A 24,851-nucleotide genomic window follows, 5' to 3' on the forward strand; every position below is an offset into this window, starting at 1 on the left:
AGGGATATACTTAAGCGACGATGTTAACCATTGCTTCAATATTTATGCATGCATATATGTACTTGTTGGCATTTTGGGTGCCTCATTTCTACATCAAAAATGCTCAACCAGGTATGAGTTTATTGTATAAGTTATAGCTCGTAGTTTGTAAAATGTGGTTCTTTAGCAAATTTGTTTTAAATACGAAATAAAAGGTGTTGCTTCCAAGGTATGCATGATCAAAATATCCATAAATTATGTATGAGTCCCTTTTGCCGAGTGGTTATGCTATTTATTTGTCCATGACGTAAAAAGCGTAGGTTCACCCCTGATTAAAACAAGACTTTATTTTCATACTTTCATTGTATTTTGTTCTGCAATTTCAGTATCAAAGAGTTAACTAATTATTTCAGACACATTACCTGAAAAATGATTATTTGGTGCCAATGAGGTACGAGTCCCTTTAAGAATGACAAAGTGTTTTTACAATCAGCTAGATAACAAGTTCATTTTTTCCACATATACAAGATGATTTACAAGTAATCATCATATGTGTATTTTTGCTTCACTGCTATCTTGTAGGAATACTGGCTTATATACTACTACCGGGTATGTAGTAAAGTGACAACATGGCATTAATTACCAATAGCGTTTATTTTGTAATGCAAAATTCACCAGCCTTACATGTTTGTACAGTTCGATATTTTTTTCTAAAACATATACTAGTATTACTGTTTGAGGAAGGCATTGGCACATGATGCATGTTAACATTCTAAAATGCCTTGCAGCATTTTTAATGGTGTTTAGCTTGGACCAGCTCAAAACCAAATAATAGGGGTTGGAAAGTCTTTGGTTTAGGAGTTAAAAAGTCTTTAATATGGTTATTAAAATAATTCAACTAGGGATTGAAAAGTCTTTGTTATAGGAGTTAAAAAGTCCAAACAGGTAGGGGTTGAAAAGTCTTTGAAATAGGGGTTTAAAAGTCTAAGGGTTGAAAACTGAAAAGTGTTCTTTTTTAGAAGGATTAAAAAGCCTCTTGGGGTTGAAAGGTCCTGCTCCCCTGCAGAACAGTGTGTATGAAATAAACTATTTTCTTAGGTAAAACATTTCATATGGATTTCCATCAATTAATTACATCTTCATTAAAAATCAAGAAAATGGTACATTTTCTGTGTAAAGGTACTGACAACCGAAATAACATTTTCAAGCGTAAAAGTGAGTATAGCTTTGAAAAAATGAATAAGTTCTTAGTCGTTTGTAACCACAACTTAATCGATTAAAAATGGCGTCTGAGGAGATGAAACTAGTGTAAAGATATTTAAAAAATGGAATTTGTGTCACTGGTTGAGTAAGAATACTTCAGGTAATTTTTGATATGATTTATTGCATTCAAATTCATTAAAAGATGCTTAAATCTTATCGCTAAGATATCAGCACAGAAGTATTAGCTTGGAATTGGATGGATACAATGTCAGGACACAGGTAAACAATAAAACAAAACTTCAAATATATTCCTAAATAAATAAATAGGTGTTCTTTTAAGAGATTTAGGAAAGTTGAAATATTTTCCCATTAAAATTTATTGCCAGAACCTCCAATTGGATTAAGCCCATTGCCAATGTTACCAATTGGAAGATTCCAATGGGACAATGTTCCAATTGGAGTTTTCCAATTTCCTGACTTTTCCCATATTGAATTGTGGGAAATATCCAATTGGAAAAAATGGTCGACGGGATTTTTTTTTACAAAAAATGATAAAAAGTACTATAAACGCACTTTTTCTAGATAACATTATAACCATTAATGATAATGATTGTTATTAATCACTAATTCCTTTTTTGAAAATGTGGGAGAATTTTCCAACAAAAAATGTTGGGCTGATTTTCCAATTGGAAAAACCATTTTTCCAATGGGAAGGCCATTTTCCAATGGGACTCCCATTGGAAAAGTTGACTTTAAATGCCAAAAAAACATATTTCTAAATTAAATTTCAGGAAACAAAAAATATCTCTTATTAGTATTACCTAACACATTTTAAAAATACAAAAATAAAAAACATTGGGTGAAAAATAAAAAAAATAAGTTTGCAAAAATTCCGGATTTGCAAACTTAATCCGGATGCTGTTTGTATCAAAATCAATTTTAAATCAGGCTTGATGAAATTATGCAATAAGCTTCATTTTGACTTACATTTTTCTAAACATGTCTTCTTATGTATATCCCACAATACTTTGTAAAGTAATACAAACTTTTTCGAGTGTTGTTATGAAATAACAGGACAGCAAATTGTTTAAAATGTTATATTTCGCAGGTTTTGGTGATTGTGTCATCAATGTTCGGTCATATTGTTAGTTAAATATGTACTTGTTATTACTTTAATAGAAAAAACAGTATAATTTTGTTGTTTGAGATTATATGTTCCTTTAAAATTTGTTATCAAGTTCATAAAAGTTTATTAAAATTATAATTAAATGCTAAAATCATCACATTCATTGTTAACGTATCCATTTGAGAATTTAAGAAAATAAATTTGAATATATTGGATACAAAATGGACTAAATTCACTTAGGACATTCGATGTTTCGACATTCAATTTTGACACCTATGTCAAGTCTTGGCTTCATTTTATTTTAATTTACCCAGATATGAAATTAAGTATATGCACTTAACTTGAATGTACTTGGCACATTGTGTGACAGTGGAGTTCGAGCGTAAAGGATCAAAAGGATTTCTTACAGGACGTCCACTTTAGAAAAATGTAATTCTGTCTTGTGCATACACATAACCTGGTGAAGGTCGGCATGAATTGCTAAACAATAAACTTTTTGAAAACAAAAAATACTACCTCCAGAAAGGCGAATACTATGGTAAACATATGTCGGGAGAATGACTCTGTTGAACACAGCAATAATGTTAATTAACAACAGTCTCAATCTAAGCGAAGAATATAACTTGGCTTACAGACAGGCAGACGGACAGACAGACGGACGGACGGACAGACAAATGAATATATACATTGGCATACAATGCACATGTATCAAATAAGGAGTTAAACCTTTCAAAATGTGTTTCATTCTTGTCGCTTTATTTTGCAATATTTCTTTCGACCTTAGCCCTGATTATTTTATCAAATGTACAGTTCAATAAGATTATCACTAATTTCATTACGTTTAAAGAAGTATTTGCGCTTGGTTGCCTTTAAATTACGATGAATAAATAGAATGTGTCATTGAGTATATGGGCGCATATACACTATAATGGTAACGTACAAATGATTTCAAGTTTCATACATAAACGCAAAACGCCATTCAACGAAGTCCCAGTAGCATATGTAGCAGATGGCAGTATCAGTCAGAGATGGTGAAACGTTTGTTCTCATATGATATTTATGTTATATGAATATCACAATAAAATGGGATAAAAGGTTTGATTTCTCAAATATTGTTAAAAACTGTTGAAGACGATTTGGGCAAAAATAAGTTTATTGGGCATGGGGTGTACCACGCCTTGGAGACCTTCTTATACTATATACGATTATATCCGCGAGAAATGTTCACCATCTCAGACTGAAATTTATCACCTGAAAACAGCGACATAATATCAAATCGAATCATACAGTGCAGTTTACGACTGACACAAACAATAACCCCACAGCGCGGATAAAGTTATGACTTAAACAATAACTATAGGGCAAATTACACCAATGTGGAAGTGCCTGATCATTGTTACATTCTTTATTTATTTTAATTGACAAATGACAGTGGATCCCATCTCAGACCATTGGCTACCTTCCATATTTGTAGGTTTTGAAGCTGAATGGTTTATGATTTCAAAAACATGGTGATCATGCAGGATCTATTTAATTTGCTTTATTCACATTTTTCCGCATTGTTTACACCGAATTTGGTCACTTTATGGAATATACAGTGGTTACGTTCAACCAATTTTATTTTTCTTAAAAGAGACGTAACATTTTTCTAACGTTGTTTATTGCTTAGTACACATGTGGAACTCTCTCCCCATATATGGTGTTGGGGGTCGAGAAGCACTAGAAATCAATATTATTTCGCCTGCAAATTTGTCATAAAATATAGGAAATTTATTTGGTAGTCTATGACATATACAGGGCAGCTTACGACCTGACATAACAAGATATATACACATTCGGAGCTCCTCGGCCATTTGTATCGAAATCAACCTCAGATGTTTGCCGGTACATCAGTTGAAGTAGTTCGTAAATTTTTGAATTATATCATTAATTAAATTTTATGTTTTAGAGTTGTATTTATTGATCTAAATTTAAATGGATTGCCAGTGAAGTGTAATATTGCAAACATAATTAAGATTCCCAAGAGTTAAGTCATAAAGTTTATCTGCTAAATAATATTTCTACGCGATCTACTTGCAGCGGACTTAAACGTACCACTTTTTGAGTATGAAACCGTCCAAATACATCCGAGGTTGTTTTTAATAAGACCGTCGCGTGCGTTCATGAATCTATCAATATTCTGTTAATGTCAAACCAGGAGACACCAGAGTTAAAAAGAGAATGAGATATGCAATTAATTAGCTTTTATCGAAAATACCCATCGGTTCATTAAGCTGCCCAGTGTAAAGCACATATACATGGGAGACGGTATTCCTGGGCTTTATCTCTCATAATACTGCACTATTCTGCCACGGGCTAGACAAGGGAACTGTCGGTTACAAATTTTATATTTTCGGTATGGCGCGGACGTGTATTGAACCCGCAACCTCACATTCCCAAAGCGGAAGCTCAACCAGGGTAAGGGTATCTTTCTCATGGTCTCTAAAAATGGACACCAGGACTGGTTTCTAACCAGAAAACGGACTCGAAGCAGAACACGGACTCGATAGTTATTCTATATGCTTTCAGCTGTCCTCTCAATCGAGCTAAACAAAGTAAGAATCAACTGCTATAAGGCTTTTGGAGCTTTTAATTGAATACCATCAATAAAAAGATAGTACCATTTCATTGTTACGGTTCACATTATTTATCTCGTCATATTAGTATTTATCAAATTCAAAGTAAACACTTCGTAACATATAAATGAAATGGTGATTGTCATCTTGTAAAACATATTAATACATATTGTATCCAAATGATATTTGCTGTTCAGTATTACACTTGTATGAAACACATAATTACATGTTATCGTTAAATACATATTCAGCAAAAGTGATGAAAAGGAACAAAATATCAAAATGAAAATGTAAAAAATGTAGTATTGACAATACATTTCGAGCGCGACATGGGTTATGGAGACAACTAACCCACAACAAACCCACAACTAACCCACAACTAAGCCACAACTAACCCACAACTAACCCACAACTAACCCACAATTAACCCACAACTAACCCACAACTAACCCACAACTAACCCAAACTCCAATACGAGTCAAACATATCACACTGGAAATTAAGCTTTCCTTTTTAAATTAAAGTCTTTTTTGCTATCCTGAGAGTTATTTAGCAGTAAATTAAAAGAATCTATGAATTTTGAAATGAGTCTGAAAAAACAACCATGCATATGACTTAACGAAAGGAACATCGGTACCCCCAAAATGCAGTTTTTATTTGTCCGAATATTTACTCTTTGTCCGAAGTTATAAGCTTAAACAGTATTATGAAACAAAGTATTGAAAGCTCTCCTGGGTATCTTCAATTTGCACCCCGGAATAGACTGAGGTTTACTCGGAGGCACAATGTTCAACTATAGTAAGAGTTATTGAGGATAGTCTTGATGATAATATGTTACTTTATCGCTGTCTAATACATCAATATAACACAAACAATAAAAATATAAAAAAAAATATTTTTACACAATCTTCGTACTTAATTGTTCTCTATTCATGATACTGTCTACATTTTCTCCCTTCTGGTCCAGTCTCCAAATTTAACATGGCAAGTCTCTCATTTACACATTTGGTAGTCAGCAAGGGTTATTTACAAAATAATGCACACATTATCAAATCAATTTATATGGATTATTTAGTTCATTTTCCCTAGTGCATTCGTTTACACCTCTTCCACAGGACAAAATAATGTACCACAGTATCAAATCAACTTATAAAGGTTGTAAAGTTAATTTTGCCTAGTGTATTCGTCCACCTCTTCTACAGGATCAGTTTCTGCCATCTACACGGTGGTTGTCTCATCCTTGTGTACCTTTATGTCACTGAAAATGTTGATACTTTGATAACAAGTTTTTGAACATGACAGAAAATAGTTTGAAACAAAGTTTGAAACAAAGCTCGTTTTGTTTGAATTATTGAATATGACTTTGGTAGTTAAGTATAGCTCTTAATTTAACAAAAAAGCTAATTATTAAAGAATCAGATTTGTTAAAGAAGTGCCTAAAGTTAAGGACAAATATACGTCCTGGGGCCATATTGATGAAGCAAATCTCTTAGTTTTTGACAACGATTATTTAATACCCCCTATTTTTATCAAATTTATTTATATGCAATTGTTATATAGTCCATGTTATTTTTTATTGCCGTATTTTGTCCACTTAGTTTAAATTTGTAACAAACATGCTTTATGAATAACGCCCCAGAATTGCTTGCGAAATGATTCAAACTGGACAGTGGTTGTATGTTTGCAGTGGACTAGTTAGGTGGCAAACTTAGCAACATGTAACTGCCTATGCTACGCTCTCACGTAACATCATGTGATGAACGCATGTACCACTTAAACGCATCAATTCGTATTCTGGTATTTTCGGGATCATACCCACTTCGTATCTAAGAAGTTGTGGGTTTGATCCAAACCACGGACACTTTCTCGTGGCCTCTCAAAATTAACGTACGTACTGGTTTCAACCCAGAAAACGGACTCAAAGGTGAATATTATAAGCTATGAAATTGAGTTACAATCGATATAAAAGAAATAAGTATAAACATTGGTTAAAGGAGCAACTTAATCGTTTTTTGTAGGGCTATGGACGCAAAATGGTTTTACGTGAACTACTTTAAATGTCAATTACAACTTTATCGCTTTTAAGGTATCCTTCCCACAAGCATGTGAATTTCTAATACCTTGCGACCCCTTATTATTTTGGCACCATTTGAAAGGGTTTTGTATGCAGAGAAATAAAATGTGAAAACAATACACAAAATTGTATAAAAAAAAAAGTTTTCTACTTTCAAAAATTGCAAAATTGGTATTTTTACGTTCGATTTCAGTTTAAATAAGGAGCAAATATACAACCTGTAGTAACTTCATGTATGACGTACATTTGGCCAGCTCTTTTAAATATAAGAAATCAGCAAGCAAAACCTTCCAAATCATATCATAATTATATGGTTTCACCAGTCAATACTTAACATAATGGTTAATGGAGCTACCAGGAGCCATTTGTATCAAGATGGATTTTTCTTTGGATTGGTCAACGTTTATCCAATAATTTTTATTAACCAATCAAATCATTTAAATGTTCAAACTTACTGGAAGATAACCTGTGGACAACTTATTCAAGTTCTATACAATGGGCTGCAGAGATCTAACTTATATGTGGTCTCATACCATTACTCTACAATCCTACCTATCATTAAATGCCCAGGACGTGTTGAATTCACCGCTCATTCGGTAGGGCGCTCGACCAAGGAAATGTGTCAGTGTGCCTATACGGTGCAGTATCATTGCCAGAAACTGTATGAGGAGTACGAACGAAAACAGCACCAAAACCACCAACCCTGCAAATATACATGTCTAAGAGTAAAAAAAGCCCCGTTATACTGGATGATATCGCTCGTCGTCAACAAATAAACAACAGTTCTGAAAAACACAGTTTTGAGGCTAATATCACATGACGATCTTGTCTTTAGCATTTATGTTTATTAGGATTTATTACAATATCTCCATTGTTTCTTCGAAAAACAGCGCTAGAAAAAAATCATTTAATTTCGAATCAGGTGTTATTCTGTTTGATGCATTAGTTTTTTCGACGTGCTGGCAAGATTACAACATAAGCACACCAATTAAAAATCTTGAGAAATTGACGCTACTTATTGATTTCTTAGATACTTCTTCCAGGTAAAGCGCACTATGCTTCAAAAATCGCAAATGTGTCGAACGGCAAAATAGACAGCAACATCAAGTCTTGAAGCATTACTTTTTCCCACTACCGTTTTCGGTTGACCGTGCTGTGTTGTAGACAACTCATAATTGGCCAACGTAAACAAAGACAAAACAAATGTCAAGGAGAAAGACGCACAACAATTATCCTTAATTTAATGTACCACAGTCGCTAGGAAAATCAATCCGACAATGCTTACCTATAAAAGAAAGCTGCATACTTACAGGTTCATAATTTTCCATATTAAAAAACATTTTATAGTTAGTTAAATACGTCTAAACTTGTTTCATGATTACAGTAGATTAACAAATGCAGTTCTCTCAGCGTTATTATTTTTTTAAACTGTTTTTCCCTATCAAAATCCTATGAGCTGGAAAATGCTTAACATTAAATCAATTTGACATGGCCTTACCACGCATCACTTTTGTCTTTAATATGTCATTTGACCATGCATTACATCCTTACCCCCCATCCCCCATCCACCTTCGCCACATGGAGTAGCTGTCATTGGTTATGAACCCTCACTTACCAACAGCATTACTTCCAGCCAAATTAAGTATCTGCTCATGGTTATGGACCTTTACTCACAACAGGGTTATTTCCAGCCACACTAAGTATCTGCCCTTGGTTATGAACCCTTACTTACCAACAGGGTTACCCCCATCACACTAAGTATCTGCCCTTGGTTATGAACCCTCACTCACGAACAGGGTTACTCCCCGCCACACTAAGTATCTTCCCTTGGTTATGAACACTAACTTACCAACTGGGTTACTCCCCGCCACACTAAGTATCTGCACTTGGTAATGAACCCATACTAACCAACAAGGTTACTTCCCGCCACACTTAGTATCTGCCCTTGGTAATAAACCCTTACTCACCAGCAGGGTTACTCCCCGCAACACTGAGTAGCTGCCCTTGGTTTGCCAACGTGAATATAAGGACCATCCATAAAGCGTTCGAGACAGCAAACACCATCAACCAAGCATTACGTAGGTCACCCAGCTTTTCTATAAACAGGAATTTAAGAGGTTGCGAAAAGCTTCTGGTACAGACACGTGTATTACTTTCAGCGAACTACATATGTACAGTGTAAATATGGCATGCACACAGGCACGAGAGAAAGGATCGATGAGAGTATCTTGGAGTCTACAAGAACACGTTAAAAAGGTAAATTTCGCAAATAACTTTTAAACTCAACTTCATATTGAACGTGTATATATATTAGCCACAACTAAAAGAACACGTAACCTCTTTGAAATCATTCTATAAACATTTATAATTATTTGAAAACGTACGAATTATTGATAAGAGTTTAGTGATATTTCCAGGCACCATATCAATTCACATTGATTTCATAGACAGAACCCAGGCTATTATCTTAATTGTTATTGATAGTTATGCAACATGTGTAATGTGTGGAATGTGTGAATTTTGTCTTGAGGCGGTGTATTTGACGTTTAGGGTGTGATGGTCTTTGATCCGTATACCTTAGTAAAGCCCAAAATTATGTACTGTGGACTACGGCCGTCTTGAAACATTGTGAAATAAAAACAATCGTATTTTGTGATATGTATTGCCTGTAAATTAATGATGTGTATATAACAAATGACCCGCGAGAAGTGGAAATGAATCTTACAGTAAACGTCTGAATTATCAAGTGAAGGGGAAATCGATCGACAGTAACAGATCGCCATACCGAGTGAGGTGGAAATTGGTCTCACAGTAAAGGTTTTTATTAACGAATGAAGTGGAAAGTTGTCTTAAAGTAAACGCTTGAATTACCAAGTGAAGTGGAAATGGGTCTTACAGTAAACGTTAGAACTACCGATTAAAGAGGAAAAGGATCTTAGAGTAAACGTTTGAATTACTGAGTGCAGTGGAAATGGGTCTAACAAAAAACGTTTGAATTACCGAGTGGAAATTGTCCTCACAGTAAACGTTTGAATTACAGAGTGAACTGGAAATGGGTCTCACAGTTAAAGCTTGAATTACCGCGTGAAGATGAATATGGTCTCACGTTTGAATTACTGCATGAAATGGAAATGGGTCTCCGGTAAACGCTTAAATTACCGCGTGAAGAAGAGATGGGTCTCACAGTAAACGTTTAAAAAACCACGTGAAGTCGGAATGGGTTTTATAGTAATTGCCTGAATTAGCGCGGAAATGGGCGTTCACAGTAGACGTTAGAAGTACCCCATGAAGAGAAAATGGGTCTCACAGTAAAAGTTTGAATTACCGAGTCAATATGAAATAGGTCTTAAAATAAACAACTGATAAACCCACTGACAAGGATATGGGTCGCAAAGTAAACGCTTGAATTACCGCGTGAAGAGGCAGTGAGTCTCACAGTAAACGTTTGAAGTACCGCGTGAAGTTAAAATAGTTCCTACAGTGAACGTTTGAATTACCGATTGAAGTGGAAATTGGTCTCGCAGTAAACGTTTGAATTACCACGTGAAGTGGAAATGGGTCTCACAGCAAACGATTGAATTACCGCGTGTAGTGGAAATTGGTCTCACAGTAAACGTTTGAATTAGCGCGTGAAGTGGAAATTGGTCTCACAGTAAACGATTGAATTACCGCGTGTAGTGGAAATTGGTCTCACAGTAAACGTTTGAATTACCGCGTGAAGTGGAAATTGGTCTCACAGTAAACGATTGAATTACCGCGTGTAGTGGAAATTGGTCTCACAGTAAACGTTTGAATTACCGCGTGAAGTGGAAATGGGTCTCACAGCAAACGATTGAATTACCGCGTGTAGTGGAAATGGATCGTAAAGAAAAGGTTTGAATTACCGAATAAAATGGAAATGGGTCTTACAGTATTTGTAATTACAACTAGTGATTGAAATTGATCTTAAAGTATACGATTAAATAACCGAGTGAGGTGGAAATTAGTTTCACAGTTAACGATTGAATTACGGCGAGAAATGGAAATGGGTCGTAAAGTTAACGATTAAATTATCGCGTGAAATGGAAATTGATCTTACCGATAACGATGGAATAACGGCGTGGAATGGAAATGGGAGTCGTAAAGTAAGCGTGTGAATTACCGAGTGAAGTCGAAATGGGTCTTTCAATAAATGTTTAACTTTACGGAGTGAAATAGAAAAAGGGTCGTATAGTAAACGTTTAGATTACCGCGTGAAGTGGAAATGGGTCTCACAGTAAACGTTTGAAATTCCGGGTGAAATGGAAATGGGTCTGATAGTCAACGTTTGAATTACGGCATGAACTATAAATCGGTCGAATAGCTAACGTTTTAATTACATCATAAAATGGAAATGGGTCTCACAGTTAAAGATTGAATTACGGCGTGAAATGGAAATGGGTATTACAGATAACGATTGAATACGAATAACTGATTGAAATTGAAATAGGTCGTAAAGTAAACGTTTGAATTGCCAAGTGAAGTGGAAATGGGTCTTACAGTAAACGGTTTAACTACCGCATGAAGTAGAAATGGGTCCCACAGTTAAAATTTGAATTTCCGAGTGAAATGTAAGTGGGTTAACAGTCAACGTTTGAATTACGGCATGGTTTTGTATTCGGTCTTACAGATAACGATTTAATAACTGTGTGAAATTGAAATGGGTTGTATAGTTAAACGTTTGAATTACTGCTTGCAGGGAAAATGGGTCTCACAGTTAACGTTTGAATTACCGCGTGAAGTGGAAATGGGTCTCACAGCTAACGTTTGAATTACCGCGTGAAGGGGAAATATATCTTACAGGAAATGTTTAATATATAACTTGTAATGATCGCCATTGAAGATAGTAAGCAAATTTGCTAGTAGCTTGCAATTTAACGCTCTTATGAAATAGAAAAATATCAACTTTAACAAAATATAATTATAAAATAAATATTAAACAAACTAATTATTCATAATGAAAAATGAAATAACTATTCATACTACTATCATTACACTAGTAAGAATTTCCATCTGTATCCATATGGTCATCAATTGGTCAGCAGTATCCCTCTATTTCTAAATCGTCACATTATTGGTCAGCACTTTAGCACGACCCGAAATGACGTTTTTGTTAAGTAAGTCTCAACTCAAAGAAGAAAAATCAAAGCAGGACCGTCTTACACCAAAAACAATCAAATCCGAAAACAATGCGTATACTAATTTTAGCGTTTTACTCGTTGTGTTTACCTTTAAAAGATAATCTGTCTTACTTTTCTGGAAAAATCTTTCGCGGGGAAATAAAATTATTATATTTTTAAAGAGATCTAAAGAGCTCGTTTCCGATACTCCTTTATTGTATTTGACCTATATTACAACGACCAATGGGATTTCTAGTTTAAGTTTATAATGACCAATGGAACTCTTTATTTATTTTTTTGTTAATTTATGTTAATTTCGCAGGAAGTTAGAGTAAATTCAGACCGCCTATAGGCCGAAGAAAAACTGTGACATAATTTTGTTTGTTTACTTCATATTAAGCATAAAACTCATTTTCGCTTGTCGTAGCTCGAATGTTAACATAATACTATGACGATTAGGGAGTATACTTGTATAATAATTGCATTAAGGACAGAAATGATGTTTACCTTTATAATAATTGCATTAAGGACAGAAATGACGTTTACCTTTATAATAATTGCATTAAGGACAGAAATGACGTTTACCTTTATAATAATTGCATTAAGGACAGAAATGACGTTTACCTTTATAATAATTGCATTAAGGACAGAAATGATGTTTACCTTTATAATAATTGCATTAAGGACAGAAATGACGTTTACCTTTATAATAATTGCATTAAGGACAGAAATGACGTTTACCTTTATAATAATTGCATTAAGGACAGAAATGACGTTTACCTTTATAATAATTGCACTAAGGACAGAAATGACGTTTACCTTTATAATAATTGCATTAAGGACAGAAATGACGTTTACCTTTATAATAATTGCATTAAGGACAGAAATGATGTTTACCTTTAAGGTCCTTTTCCAACCCATACGCTGTGGACTGTGGAATCAGACAAAAGTTTCTCAGATTGTCCCAAAACTCAAATCCATCCTTGTTAGAGAGTTTGACTTGGACCGGTTTGTTCAATCTTTCACCAACTTCAATTAGTTTCATCTCGGCTGTAATATAAAAACTTATATTTAAGGTATGCGATACCCAAATATGAGACCTTGGGATGCCTGGTGACCCCATTTTATTGCTGTTTGGAAGACATTCATGTACTGGAAATAAATGTACAAACACTAAATAAATTTAAGGAATCCCGCCCTCAAATAAGGTAGTTCTCTGAAAGCTCTAAGTATTTTGTACTCATGGGATTATGCAAACCGTACACGTATTCTACAATTAACCAATATAAAATGAATGAACGAAATTACGTTGTACATTAAGTCATTGCAGCTTGTATTTGTGTTCTCAATTTTAACTGAAATCGGACGAAAATGACATATTTCGCAATCTTTGAAAGCCAAAAGAACTTGTTTTTTTTTATATATTTAAGCTTAACTACATCGTATAAAAGCCCTCCAACTAGCCAGTAGAGTCCGGGTATTTCACATGTTAATTGGCCATAAACATGTGTTAATACCAATAGGATAATTAGATTAGGAGTCATTATTGACTAATCAGATAAGCATCTGTTAAAGGTTATTAGGATACAGGATACACAAAGGTAATATCCCGTCTAATGATTTTTAAGGATGAAAATAATTATTTAAGAGGTCCGCCCCAATATACAACAACAACAAAATTACCTTTATTTGTCATAGTAACATTTGTTACAACAGACTAAAAAAATCAATAAAGCAAGATGGTATCGAAGTGAAATTATTACGAAATATAATAATGTTAAGATGTAACTAAAATAAAGCTTTATAAACGTATTTGCGGGTTCAATGTCATGGGTAAAGTTAGTTAAACAATTCGTCTTAACATTTTGAAGTAAAATACTTTGGAGAGGAAATGTAGAATAGTTATGGTATTAGTTGTTGTTGTTTTTCAGCAAGTAAATAGTTGTCTTATTAAAAACACAACAACAACAGATAATTATACATGCATTGTTCATTATAAATACTGCTATGAAAACATGAAGCTTTAAAAATAGTGTAATCTGGCACAGATCGATATGAAGTGCGGGTCATTCACGAAAAATTATTTCTATAGTACACAATGTAGCGTATACGTTTTATATCTGAAGACCGAATAAAAAGACAAACGAATTTAAACCTTTTGTAAAACATGATAGGTTGCGTTAAGTCAAACACCGCTTTAATTAAGCACTACTATTTTGTAACAACCCTCGATGATAAAAATAGCACATTTATGGATCTTACCCTCTGTTGGATTTCTCAGCTTGCTTATCGCGTACAGCAGTCTTTTGATGTGACCTAAAGAAAACACCATTATGTCATAAGTATATGTTGAACGTAACCACAGAGATGCTGCGAAACCCTCCTTGTACGGGGTCGTGTGCGTGTAGACTTCTTTTTGTGCACTACGTTATTCAGGTACGTGTATAATGTTCCAAGTTCAGAATGGCATGTACGGTAACACGAGAATATTGGTTTAGGCGAGGGTAAGCCAACCTTCAAGAACACATTTAAAGAAAACAAATCACAAACGACGCGTTATGCAACATCTCTTTACATGCAATGCAAATATACGTCTTAAAATATAGTACTGAAAATTCTGTCCATTGAATTTAGATTCTGAAGAATTTTGACCGTGTAATGCAACGTTTTGGTAAGTTAAGAGAAATATCACATCTTCAGATACCCACGGCTGATTAATTTCATAACTCAATGCATTTATCACCAGTGGATTAAATCCACTACATTCCGTCGTTTTAGCCTTCATCATCGACCAGTGAAAGTCCAGATAATCGTTTTATGATGATTAAGAAGATGAATTTCGCTTTGTTTGTGTCTGTAATATGTATGGCGATTACACAAAACTAATTTAAAAAGAAAATACTAATTTGGCCTAGTATGATGAAATGTATTGATCGCATGAGACAATCCGAGAAAAAAATAGCAATGGCTCAACGAGAGTTTTAATATAATATCGCAACAGCTTGTTTTACGTTCGTTGTAGAATAAACAACTTAAAACTATCTAAAAATACATGTTTTATAATTATGAAGGTTACATTTTTCTATATAATACAGAGCAAGAACCGTTGTAAATGCCACTCTACCAGCGAGTAAGTCACTATAATCAAACCAATCATTTATCAATGATTCAAATCATTTAGACTAATGAATACTTCAAAATAGTGTTACATTTTGAGACGACTTTTTCTCAGCATATTAACAATGATAACGTTTGATCAGGACCTTTTTTTTCGTAGTCAACATTCATTTGGATACTTTGAGATCCAAACAACACTTGCAAAAAGTTACTTGTTTCTGCCTTAAATGGGGATGTAACATCAATATTTATCAATGCTACTTACTTTACACGAGCTAAATTAAATAATTCTCTATTTTGGCAAATATGCCGAAGCGTTTTCAAACGAGCGATATCATTGGCCAAAATATCCCCATCAAATCATGACGCACCAATGAAATGGCTGGATTTGACACACCCTAAACAGACGAAATGTGAGCGATATAACCATGTGTGATAAATGCACAACAACGGAATTGGTCAGCAGTGGGTAACGACGATTTTTTTTCCAGAGAATAACATAGGCTGATGCAACTGAACGATATTAGTTACAGCAACTTAATCAGGAATTTGAAAACAAAGAACATGTCCAGGGGCCAGAATCACTAACGATTTGGGTCTGAGTTTGCGGAAACCCTACATTTCAACCGACTATCATAGTATTTCCTTTATGTCATATCATTAATGTATTTTTTTTTTAAATATTAGAATAGTTATCTTTAAAACGAACGTTAACATTCGGCTACAAACTATCTATTTTTTTCGCGTTATATTGCGCAAGTCGATTTGCCAATGCGCACTAGGCTTCAGCATATTACGGACTCTGAAAACACAGCGTATTATACGAAAATTCGGTCCGGTGTCCATATCATATGTTTATATCATGTACTAGTTTAGACGGAAATTTAACGGGTATGGAATAAAGAAACATCCTACCAATCTTTTTTATATTAAGGTCGCGCTCGATATCGCTCCTTGAGAAGGACTTCAATACCTCCATATCTTTTGCAATTCTAATCTGTTCCTTCTTGAAGTTCTCCTTGTATATCCCCAAGCCTATGTTGTCCAGCCACTCATCAACCGTTTTCTAAAATGCAATTTAATTAAGGATTGAAATTCGACGTTTTGCATTTTATTGGGGTATGGTATGCAATGGGGCTGTTCAAAATGGGTGGAGTCCGAAGGAAATGAAAGAAATGCAAAATGTCGAATTAGGTTTAATATATGTTGCTATCATTTACAATCTATCACCCAAATCGCAATATGATTTTATGAAAAATTATTTATTGCTATTATGTTTAAGGATGTTTTATTGCTCTTGTTTTTTTTTTTTTTTTTTTTTTTTTTTTTTTTTTTTTTTTTTTTTTTTTTTAATTTATTTAGACAATCAAAATATATTTGTACCTTTACATCTATGCGTGTAGATCTTTTGTATTAAGAAGATATTGTCTAAATACTTCACTGCCCCCATAAATGACGCTGTCCGATTGGTTAAAAGTGGTCACGTGTACAAGAAAAATAACTCACCGGTACAAAGGCTTGAATTTCATAATCTGGAAGGCGCTTGATATTTTCCATAAAAAAACTTTTCAAGCCAGCACCTGGAAAAAGGGATTGTGTTATTAACTGTGTTAGCTGTGTATGGTGAACACGGCATATTTCATTAAGGAAAAGTCTGTCAAATTGTGGTTAAAATCACTAAAAATGTTAATTCACCAAAGACATATTATACCACGATTTATTAATTAAAGTGAATAGCTCATGTTGGGTAAAAATAATAATGTAAATGTTATTATGAGTAATCTTCCTACGTTTAAATGTAGATTTCTTGACCAGTTTATTCAAGAGGGGGCAAAATTACAGCATCTTAAGTTAAAATTGTACCTTTTCCTTAAATTCAACAATTTCCTTAACTGTTTTATTCCACTGGTAGAAAGTGTTATATTAAGTGTATATTCTGCAATAAAAATATTGAAACTTTTTGAAAAATGAAAACAACATTTCAGAGAATTAGTTTTTTCAAGAAATATAACAATTCCAAATTATTCACTTAAGTTAAAATATGTTTAAATTTTATAATGAAAATATTTTTAAAAAGTATTCATCTTTTTTTGGCAATAATGAGATACTAAGAAAAATGTATATTAAAAAACACAATTGAGAGCATTTTAACGGTTAATCATAAAACACAATGTTTTGGTTGATACGAACAAGTCTAATAAGTAATTTGCCTACATGAAACATGTTAGACTAAAGAAATTTCGAGAATTTTGGGCCAGGTTATGAGTTCGCTGAATTGCACATTTAAATAATTTGAATGGTTAACAGTAATTATAATATCAATACACATTTTGTCGAACAAAACCATATTATTGTTTTATATAATGGACAATAGGTGTGTACGTGTTATGTGTCACGTCCCAGTATGTATAAATTAATGGAACTCTTTAATATCGAAAATGAAGCTATTTTGAAAAATGTAAGTGTTTATATTTTTAAAGCATTTGAATTAAGAAATACTACGTTGTATTCCATGTAATGTGTATAGGTTTGTTCCAATCGTCGTTAATTTGTTTGTTAAGAAGTACACAGTGTTAGTGTACCTCTCTATACGTGTATAATTATGTATTTATTTATATTATTTATTTATATCAATTCTATTCCATAAATTTGTGTTTATTGTATATTGCTGCTTTTGTCGCCATTGTATATGTACATGTTTTGTCAGATGGGTCTATGACCTTCTTGGAAATAAATGTTCTGTTCTGTTCTGTTCTGTGTGAGTTTGTACGCATTTATGGGATAAATAATTAGGGGGACCAGAAATTATTTACTTCTATAACTTGTTAATCAATTTTCAATCTGTACTTTTTAAATGTGTTAGTAGTAATCAGAAATGTTACAGCCTGTTTGAACATTATATATCTGATTTGTATTACAAATGTTATGTGTTTTACAAGTATTTACCTCTTTTCACATATTGTATGTGTTGAGTGTAAAATAAAACTGAAACTGAACTACATCAGAAAGAAATGGTTTATCATAATTAGAACACTAGTAGTTACAACTTAGAAAGCAATACTTACTTTTCACACCTACATCTTTTAATTCCTTTTCAGTCATTCTGCTGATGAAAATAGTATTTTCGAATCCATGCTCCTTAAATCTCTTTACCAACTCATGTTGCGCCTATAAAAGTTAATGACCTCTTACATTTGAATATGTAAAAAGTATTTCGCAATTGAATCAAACAATATAAGAATTAAAAAGCTCTCAAATTAAAACAGAACAAGTGACAAGTTAATGTATCCGATGTATATTTATATGGTTGTTAGTATGCCTGTATCAAATTCTTGATTGATCGGTCATTGATTTAACATATCTAATAGTCAGTAAGTAACCCACTTTCAATGATTGCAAAATTATATGGGGTCGACTTGCATCAAAATTAAAGAAGCACTCTTACTCCCAAATAACATTTACCACATTTTTATTTAATACGAAAAATGATGAATAGATATGGAAAACAATGGTTCTTATAAAGAACACCAAGTTAAATTTGAAAGATCGGTGCAGAAAACACAGTATTTCTACCTTATCAAACTAGACCACAGTAAATCTTTTAGTATTCACCAATCATTTTATATTTTTGCGTTTTCAGCTATTTAATACACGGTTACAATCTTGTTATCAGTTAATAATATATTCCATAAATGCATTATTTAGTATAAAGTTAAAGGTTTATCACTCAAAATTTATGTTTGTTATACATGTATATGTATTGATTTTGAATGAGAGTGTCATTTTAAACATGATTAAACGTTTAACATTATTGCCAATGGCTTGACGAAATAGAAGCTTATTTGTACATCGGATACTTTATACCTAAAAGGAGTTTAAAACGAGCATGAATACGATCACTGATGTGTTTTATTGATCTGGATCTCTGAGATAATATCCTTTGGGCATGCCCTGTTACATGGTTTCGCACTTGCACTCTTGGGTACCTTTTCGAAACTACCCCAAACACATCATATAAATGAAACATGTTAAGGTTACGTTAATCTTAATTATATCAACTAACTGGAGTGTCCCTTGATTCTTTGGGGAGCCATTCCTCGACAGTCCGTACTTTGTTTTCAGTATCTTCCTCGTCGTCGCTGTTGTCGTCAAAAACTGCATTGAGATTTCCTAGACAACAAAAATAATACGAAAATAGGGTTTGCTGGCTAAACCTTTCGTTCCTCCTCAAAGTTTTCAAAACCTGCGTTTAAATATTCTTAACAGACGTTTATAATCACAAAAAGCTCATTTAATGGAAGATGAAACTACTGACAAACTTAAAAAAGAAAAGGTTGATTAAAACATGGCAGCTTGTCTTAACTTCTTTTTAACCTTGAAGCGTATATCAAATGCTCAGATAATTGAAAAGCCAATCTTGGTACTAAACAATGTAAATTATTGATATGCATGAAACATTTCATAGAAAAACTATTCAATAACACTAGTTTTATAAACATCTCGATAGTTTATGCTACACTCGTTAAACTCGAAAAAAATATATTTTGAATCTTACCGGCTACGTTCGTTTCTTCGTTCAAATCGCCAATGATACCCATATCAAACCTCACAGATTTCCTATAAGTATGTCAATAACTGTTGTAGTTTTGTAAGCTAAACGTTTTCAAAGAGTTATGTTTCAGTGGAGCAGTCACAAGAAGGGGATATACAGCTAATCAAATTTAAAACAACAACATCTGTATAGTTTATACTCATTTCTTTTAGCTAGAATGTGACGAAAACTGACAGCTTATAAAATCACGCTCGAGTACGTTGCCTGGGCAGAAACAAGTACTGGTGTCTATTTCGAGAGGCCATGAGAAGGTACCTCTCTTGTGGATCGAACCCATAACCTCTTGGTTATCGTTGACGTTTTGGCTACTGGATTGTCTCGTAGTTCCTATTATATTATGAGTGTGTTCCTGTTTTGATACAATGTTTGCTTAAACAGTGATTCTCTTTATCGTCTGCTCGGTGGTATCGGTGCATTGCAATAAATGCATGTACCGTAGCACATATGGTGAAACACCTAGTATACAGATATATGAAGAGAGTGAGAGTGGTCTAGTGGTATAGATGTCCGCCTCTCTCCCAAGAGGTTATGGGTTGGATCCACAAGAGGGGTACCTTCTCATGACCTCTCGAAATAGACACCAGTACTTGTTTCTGCCCAGGCAACGTACTCGAGCGTGATTCTATAAGCTGTCAGTTTTCGTCACAATCGAGCTAAAAGAAATGAGTATAAACTATACAGATGTTGTTGTTTTAAATTTGATTAGCTGTATATCCCCTTCTTGTGACAGCTCCACTGAAACATAATCATGTTTAGAGACCCAAGATTAAAGGCCAAGCAATTACTGATCGAGATACACACTACGGCACAAAACAAACAAACACGAAGAGAACATTATGCATTCAAATATCTGTATTAATAAATGTATGAGATACCGCCTAGGAACATCCAGCGCAGCATCGAGATCGATTTGGGTATCAAATAGTAGGTGATTACTCAATTTATCTTCTTCCCCATACATTTTTAACGCGTCTAAGTATTTACTTAGTATATACCTCGTACCTAAAATCAGAGATCTTGAGAGATGTGGGCTGGCTTTCGTCTACCATTGACTGGGATTCCTGTGTCGTGGTTTGTCGACCCAATGACATTGTTCGCATTGTTGTCGTCTTTGTTTGTGGAAGCTCAGTTTGTGTGCTTGATGTTGCAGAAGATAATTGCTTTTTAAAGCAGCAGCTGCAAAAAAAAGAACATTGGTTGTTGTATAAATTCTTGAATAGCGTTATTTCTGAATCCCCAAATATAACATTGTTTATTTTAGTGTAAGATCGCTATATATTTCACCGAGTAAGCACCAAAAGCTATATTTTACTAATTGCGTAGCCACGAGTGAAACATTTACTTTCGGTGTTTACGAGTTGAAATATATTGCGATCTTACACTGAAACAAACATCTTTTTCCTCTTTATATTATATGCCTAAAAGGATGTAAAATGACATTTATAGATTTTCAGAAAATTGCGCCATTTTGTAATTCGGAAATGACGTCGTTGGAATTGGGTATCAGCCCTGTGCGCGCCGACGTTTGATTGGAATGTGAGAGCGGGCTTAATTTTCTAAACATTGTGGGCTTGGTGACCACAAACCAACCCCAAATGCATCCAGGCCTGGAATTGAGACCGGGACTGATGTCTTGGTGAGAAGCGAGTGCGCTAACCACTGCGCTGTCACGACAATCTAAACTAAATGAACTGCGACAGGCAACAATGGGTCTGGTTGAATGGTCAGATTTTAGAAATCCACCAAGTTCATCCTTGCGATTCACAATAAAAGAAAGCGTTAACTATATTTGAAGTAACATTGACCTTGACAACATGTCACTATTTTATTTAAGTAAAAGAAAACTATGACGTCATTTTTCCAAATACCTATTTCTGCCTGTCGAAGCTTAAATCGAAAAAACAAAAAGTGTTCTTTTTATAAAAAACGACCTACATACTACATGTATATAGAAGACCCATTTATGTTTTTCGCGGTTCAAATACTAATGGCCTGTGAATTCTTTACGTACTTTGATAGCTTAAGAACAGGGCTGCTATTTAATATTTGTCTTAATTGGATCTAAGAACGATATTAGTTATTGGATTACTTTTTATTAATAACTGACCGAAAGAGTGAATGCTATACGAACCAGGTCGATAATTTAGCGTTTATGTTATATTCTATACTAGCTCATAAACAGTTTACTGTTTGCCTTTACAGAGCTTAATTTTCATTACAATTCTTAACTATCAAAACAGCAAATGGCGTTGTTAAAAGGATACATTTTTATATACGTGCTGCATTGCAACACATTCTGTTTTCATTTTGTGTACTTACAAGAAAAAGGATTTGAATGCCTTAGTCAGTGAATCTTGCCAGTTTTTGTTAACTTCCCGGACCGAGTGTGTTTTTACCTCTCGAGTACCTACATATTTTAAAACATAAAACAATATTAAAAGACAGCTAACGCACAAAATATAGCACAGATCAGTTCAATTTCAATTACTTAAGATAATGCTTAAAATTAGTGGCTAGTCTCTTAAACAATTCTCATTTGTAAAGAAATATATTACTTTACGTAGAAAGTATAGAAATAATTACCAAAATGCAACTGTTTGATGTTCGACATATTAAAAGGATCACATGATGCTTATGTGATAAAGCGATCCAAGAATGAAGAAGTTTTTAATGAAACAAAGAAACCCGGGACCTTGAATCTCGAGAGATAGTCTGAGATAAGTATGTGTAAGTTCACTATTTACAACTTGATATTTATTGCAAAATAAAACATTACCGGCGATGTATTGTATGGATATAGTTAGTGATTTTCCACAATGCTTTGCATCAAAAACTTACAATTCATCATTTCGCCCACACATTCTAGCTTAGCCATTTTTGTTACGTTTAGTACTTAAATTTCAGTTTTTACCTAATCCTTACGTGCAACATGACCGATTTTGACCAGATTGTTTCATTCTTATAATATGTTGTATGTTCTCTTTCTTATGGGAGTCTTTTGCGCAAGCCCAGTAGACGTATTTTTTTCTTGCATACCGGACGTGTGTTTCCGGTCATGTGACCAGTGCTGGAAAAAACCATCTTACATGGCAACAAGGCGCCACTTCTTATTTCATTTTTTGTATGGTTTATGAAAAATATATTATGCCATTTCAATAAAGCGCAATCAAGTATATATGTTTGCAAGACTTTTAATTAAAATTGAACATAAATAATCGTTAAAAAACTCTATTTTGAGTTATTCAAAATTACTGCGCTCTATGACGTCGGTAAACAACGTCGCACGCGCTTTTTGGTGTAATTGTAAAAAAGTTCGTTTTCAACGTCATTTTTCCACAAATTGATAAATTTAGGTATGCAAGAAAAAATATCAATCATGTTTTCCGGTCCGCATCGAAAAATCCGACCGTCGGGCACGCTGCGTGGCCGGTAACTCGGCAAGCCTCGTTACCGGTTTACGCGCGTGCCCTCGGGTCGGATTTTTCGATCCGTACCGGAAACACATGATAGATACTTATATTCTTATGGGAGTCTTTTGCGCATGCCCAGTAGACGTATTTTAACTATAATCCAGTTAAGATGCACAAGGATCAAGATTTAACAGACACACACAACACACAATACAACAAAGACAGATGCCTGGCGTATTATATAAATATTGACCTCCTTGAGGCAGTCAATTTCTATTTTATTATACCGAACAAAAACTGTAGTATTTTAAAGACTTAAAATACCATTTTCACTGACAGCTGTTAATCTTGCTGCCATTTTGGCAAGAATTGTCGGCTGGTAAACAAAGCGCTCAGGTGATACAGATTTTAAGTAAAATACTATCAGTAAATCCCGTATTCGTACCATATTGCCAATTTCATATGCTCTATAGAAGTGAGGTTTTATAATAAGTGCATTTTAAGGTTGCAATGCCAGTTTTATATTAATCATAATTTTTCATATACAAATCCAACATGGCGGCGTATTTGTAGCGTATTTTCAATTTCATGACGTCAGAGGGTGACAGTGCGGCAGAGGGTGATAGTGCGGGGTGATAGTCGAAAATATTGCCCTGGCGTTTTTACTATATGTTCTATAGAAGTGAGGTATAATAATAAAATCTATTATTTATGTATAGGTTACCGTCTATGAATGATCAGTGGACCAGGTGTTCACTGGGAGTTTTACGTGAGCCCGCAACCCGTACATATAAAGGTGTTTTCTACGTACCCCAAGATCGATCGGTGATGTTACTGATGCTGTAGATCATTAAGACGAGATAGCCAGCCGGGATACAGAGGAAGAACCAGACGCCGTGGAGTAGATAGACAAACTCCCAAAGATGTAAGATTCCAGTGATGAAAAATATGCCCACCATTATCCCGAGGTAAAGAGTTGTAATTGATATGGGGAAGCTTGCTTTATTGATCACTGAAAAGGAAAACAGTAAGCTCAGAGGTAGCATGCAGATACATATTAAGTTTATCGATATTAAATTGCGCAGAGTCATCTTTGAGCCTTTTTACAGACACACCCATGTAGTGATTTTCGTATATACAAAACATTAAAATGTAGATTTTACAAATAAAACGTCAATAATAAATGATATAATACCAGTGTCACTGTCTTTGCTGAAGTCATTTGCAATCTGAACTGCAGCACCGACCATTACAGCCGACATGATCACAGCGTACAGGAATGTTAACAGTTTTGCAACCTGAAAATAACGTAATGAGACTGTACATACTTATATGCTGTGTGTAATAGATATAACGTTGGCCTTTGCTGATTTGTATTTCGCCGTTTGCATTACCGAGCCTAAGACCTGCCTGAAATGCAGTAGGATCTGACCCACCGACATGCATAGCTGACATGATCACAGCGTATAGAAATGTTAACAGCTTCACAGCCTAAAAATGACATGACCGGAACGTGGTATATATGATGCGTGTTCTAGATAGGAATTGGCAGTTGCTTTAGTATTTAGGCGTTTGAC

The 24,851-nt window shown here is 34.2% G+C and overlaps 1 protein-coding gene across 1 annotated transcript in view; it reads right to left on the bottom strand.

Annotated features, from left to right (window-relative positions):
• Positions 1-8,956: 8,956 nt before the first annotated feature.
• Positions 8,957-24,851, bottom strand: part of LOC128221745 (uncharacterized) — a 40,394-nt gene continuing 24,499 nt past the window's right edge. Inside the window, exons 20-31 of the mRNA XM_052930347.1 lie at positions 24,470-24,572; positions 24,086-24,286; positions 22,184-22,271; positions 20,867-21,040; positions 19,808-19,869; positions 19,316-19,422; positions 18,318-18,420; positions 16,759-16,832; positions 16,168-16,318; positions 14,398-14,451; positions 13,033-13,185; positions 8,957-9,093 (exon numbers count right to left, since the gene is read on the bottom strand). Coding sequence (XP_052786307.1) covers positions 8,957-9,093; positions 13,033-13,185; positions 14,398-14,451; positions 16,168-16,318; positions 16,759-16,832; positions 18,318-18,420; positions 19,316-19,422; positions 19,808-19,869; positions 20,867-21,040; positions 22,184-22,271; positions 24,086-24,286; positions 24,470-24,572 — 1,407 coding nt within the window. The remainder of the gene's footprint in view (positions 9,094-13,032; positions 13,186-14,397; positions 14,452-16,167; positions 16,319-16,758; positions 16,833-18,317; positions 18,421-19,315; positions 19,423-19,807; positions 19,870-20,866; positions 21,041-22,183; positions 22,272-24,085; positions 24,287-24,469; positions 24,573-24,851) is intronic.

This window comes from Mya arenaria, chromosome 16 (genome assembly GCF_026914265.1).
Source record: "Mya arenaria isolate MELC-2E11 chromosome 16, ASM2691426v1".
NCBI lineage: Eukaryota > Metazoa > Mollusca > Bivalvia > Myida > Myidae > Mya > Mya arenaria.